At 48.4% G+C, this 3,900-nt stretch overlaps 1 protein-coding gene across 2 annotated transcripts in view; it reads left to right on the plus strand.

The window, feature by feature from the left end:
• Nucleotides 1-240: 240 nt before the first annotated feature.
• The window catches only part of Frmd3 (FERM domain containing 3), a 185,686-nt gene continuing 182,026 nt past the window's right edge, over nucleotides 241-3,900 (plus strand). For both annotated transcript variants that reach the window (XM_005352660.2, XM_005352659.3), the window contains exon 1: nucleotides 241-749. In XM_005352660.2, the coding sequence (XP_005352717.1) occupies nucleotides 603-749 (147 nt within the window). In that variant the 5' untranslated portion in view covers nucleotides 241-602. The remainder of the gene's footprint in view (nucleotides 750-3,900) is intronic.

The following is a 3,900-nucleotide window of genomic DNA, read 5'->3' on the forward strand; positions in this document are numbered from 1 at the left end:
CCTGTGCCTCCTGCCATTGTTTGAGACTTCCTGCCAGGTCAATAGCGCGCTTAAGGGAGGTGTGTGGATTGCTCTCCATTCTTTGCTGCCCGCTGGGACCTGGGATTTCACAGTGCAGGGCACCGTTGAGGTCCAGGGAAGCAGCAGTCCAGGGACCATCTATAGAAACCACAATGGGAGGAGGGAGGGGGTGGCCAGCCAGAGGAAGGCAGCAGGGCCTAGCCTGACGCAGCAGCAGCAGCAGCAGCAGCGGTGCAAAAAGCCCCCTCCAGAGATGCTGGGAGTCAAGATCCACCCTGTCCTCTGCCTTCTCCACACTCGATCCCTAGGAAGATTGTGGATTCCAGCCGCTCGCAGTCTCCAGCCAAGGGAGGTGCCCTCTGAGCTAGCTACGGAAGGAGGCGGAGATTGGATCATCTGAGGAGGAGAGGGAGGGACCGACGCTCCTGGAGCTGGTGGCTGCAGGCGCCCTGGGCTGCCACCGTCTCTGGGCGGAGCTGCACCCAGAGCCTGGACTGTATTGAGACCGTGTGAATGTTCGCGTGGACTAGGGCCGCGCGGGCCCCGCGCCTCCTACGGCTTGTTCCCGCGTGCTGCTGTGTATGTTTGCTTCTTGTCACTGTGCGCCGAGAGACAGAGGGACTATGAAAATGATTCATTTTCGGAGCTCCAGCATCAAATCACTCAACCAAGAGATGAAATGCACCATTCGGCTGCTGGACGACTCGGAGGTCTCCTGCCATATCCAGGTGCGGTGGCACCGGGGGAGGATGCAGGGCGAACGGTATTATTAGGGTACAGGAGTGAGTAAGGGGTCTCTGAGAGTAGACATGTGCTGGTAGGAAACCCACCTCCGCAGAGAAGCCCAGCTGGAATGCGGGATTTGCTTCAGTCCTCAAGATAGGGGCTTTGGTCCTCCATAAACGTCTGCCTTGGGTTTTCCTTTCCTCAGCCCCCTACCCTGACATGTACACTGTGCTTACTTCGCGTTGCTCCTAGGCTGAGTCGGTAGCCAGATGTCTCTTGCTTAACACTGTGTTGGTCCCTTTGGAGCCTATCCCACTAGGACATAGAAGCCATAAGAGCCGAGGGTCCACTTGCGCGCTACCCCACGGCCACCACCACTTCTTCTTTCTCCCCCACCACGTGGAAAAGGACTCCACCGGCCAGGGTTCCCCTTTTTGTTTCCCGCGCCCAGGCTGTTTGGGAACCTGCTTCTTGTACCGTCCTTTTTTCTGCCAATAGTCTCTACTTCTCTAGTGGGGCAATGGACTTCCCAAGTTTCCTCGAAACCTTGGGCTCCAGATTCGAGAGATGGGATGCACGTTATAATTCATTTGGAGCTATCTCCAAAGAAGGTGAAGTCTGTGCTTCAAAGAAAGAAAAAGATTCATGAGGTCCTGCAGGAAGCTGAATCTTGGGTAAAATAGCTTGGAATTTGGTAACTATTCCCTGTGGTCAAGTTGGAGGAGAAAGCACATTGCTTAACTGTTTTTATTGCTCTCTTTCTTGGGAGATAAGTGTCTTTGGCCTTGCAAATATTTTGTAAGCTGCTGCTGCTGCTGCTGCTGCTGCTGCTGCTGCTGCTGCTGCTGCTGCTGCTGGTGGTGGTGGTGGTGGTGGTGGTGGTGGTGGTGGTGGTGGTGGTGTGTGTGTGTGTTTTGGTGCACTCACACACACACTTGTGCTTCCCTTAGCTGATGTGCCAGTAGTCAGGTGTGCACTTCTCCATGACCTCATGTGGCATGCACATTCTGCAAAGCTTGCATCTGCAAAGCATTGCTGGCATCATAGTTTAAAATTGAATTGATTATTTCTAGGATCCCCTCTTCTAGTCTAATACATTGTAAGTTTCTAAGATCTATGCCTGTGAGAAGTGAATGGTTTAGCACCTCCTAGAGGCAGACGTTCGCCTCTAGATTGTACCTGAATTGTCTAAAAAGACACGTCAATTAAAATATAATTACATCACTTTCCGCCTTCTCTCTCCTCCCCTCAGCTCCTTCCAAGACTCCACTCTCCAACTTTTCCCACGTGCCCCCAACCACACTCTCAAATTGATAGCCTCTTTTATTATTGTTGTTATATATACACAATTATATAAATACAACCTGCTGAGTGTGTTTTTACTGTTTGTCTATATATGGTTTCAGTGCAGTCCATTTTGTATTGGATAACCAATAAGGGGACTTACCCAAGGGAAAGGGTAATTCTCCCATTCCTCAGCATTCATTAATTGCCTGAAGTTCTTTGCATAGGGGTGGGACTCTTTCTCAGTTAGTATGCTTATTGATATTACTATTGTTCGGGTCTTGTTTGTGCCATTTCTATGAGAAACTGGTTCACAGCAGACATCCTGGTATTTAGCATTTTACAGTCTTTCTGCCACTCTCACACAGTGTCTTATGAGCTACAGATGCAGGACCCTTGAGGTAGATGTATCCTCCGGTGCTGGACTGCCCATTGTCCTTGATCTTGGGGTTGTATCCAATCATGATTTCATGTGATGGTCTCCATTTTCTGTAAAGAGAAGCCTCTTAATGAAGGATGATCGACATATTCGTCTGTGTGTAGAAGGATAAGTTTTGAATGTAGTTAGGAGTTATGTTGACCTACCAAAAATGCTAGCATCAGGTTCTCTCCTAAGACTCAGGACCTCAGCAGATCTGGGAAGTTGGTTAGATTTCTAGCACCATTTATTATTTCTCTCCTGACTAGTGAAATTTACATTCACATTGTTGCACCTTTATATATATCTACTCTTGCGAGTCACAGCTCAAGGGAAGACCACTAGTAGTTTTCCTCCTATGCTGGTTGGTCGTGTCAAGCTTGAAAAACTTGAAATAGGCTTGTGTAACACCCAATTCTCTGTTACCCCCTCGGTACAGTTCACACACCACTGTACCATACACGAGTCGGGCAAGGGCCTGGAGATTGAAAGAACACACAAAGAGACCTGGGTCATTCAAAAGGAGATCAGCCAAATGCCGTTTATTCAACTTTGGGGAAATCCTTATATACCCTCGCTGCTGCACAAGGATTTTCGCAGAGGCAGGTGGGAAATTACCACACCAAAGATGGAGTCAAAATTGCCTTACAGCTAATCACCAGGCAGGGCAGAGGGAGCACAGAAAGAAACTGTTTTAGCTGACTGACCAGAAACTGTCCTCACGATGAACCCCAGGAAAGGGTAGATCCGGGCCCTAACAGGCTTGAGTCTTTTAGGAAGAGGGAACCTCAGCTGAGAAAATGCCCATCTAATTGTCCTGTGGAAAAGCATATTGAGCATTTTGATTGACGATTAAAGTCAGAGCGGTGGTGCCACCCATGGACTGGTCGTCTCCTAGGTTCTGTAACACAGCAAGCTCAGCAAGCTCTGAGGAGCAAAGCACTAAGAACTGCTATTCCTGGCCTTTGCTTCAGTTTCTGCCCCTAGCTTTTGGGCTTGCTTGAGTTCCTGCCCTGTTTTCCTAAGTGATGGACCCTTACCTGGAAGTGGAAGCAAATTAAACCGCTTTGTCTCCAAGTTGGAGGTTTTACTATGGCTTTAAAAGCTGTATTAAAACACTTTTCTTGGAAGCTTCCATACTATTTCCTGGTACGAAGGCAACTAAAGCACAACAAGGATTTTAGATCAGATTCAGCTCGAATAAAAATAATCTGAGTCCTGCATCCTAAGTGTATAATAGGGACTTACCTTCCACTTCTGAAAGGCAACAGTGGTAACAGCAGTATTGTATACTGTTTTGGGAATCACTCGGCCTAATCTAACCAATCATTCAAAGGGAGGTTTCTCATACCTACCTAAATCCCGAGGGTTCTGTTAGTCTGTAGTTCTTGTGGAGACATTGTGAACCACTGTGTGTGTGTGTGTGTGTGTGTGTGTGTGTGTGTGTGTGT

Source organism: Microtus ochrogaster, chromosome 10 (genome assembly GCF_000317375.1).
Source record: "Microtus ochrogaster isolate Prairie Vole_2 chromosome 10, MicOch1.0, whole genome shotgun sequence".
In the NCBI taxonomy this organism is placed as follows: Eukaryota; Metazoa; Chordata; class Mammalia; order Rodentia; family Cricetidae; genus Microtus; species Microtus ochrogaster.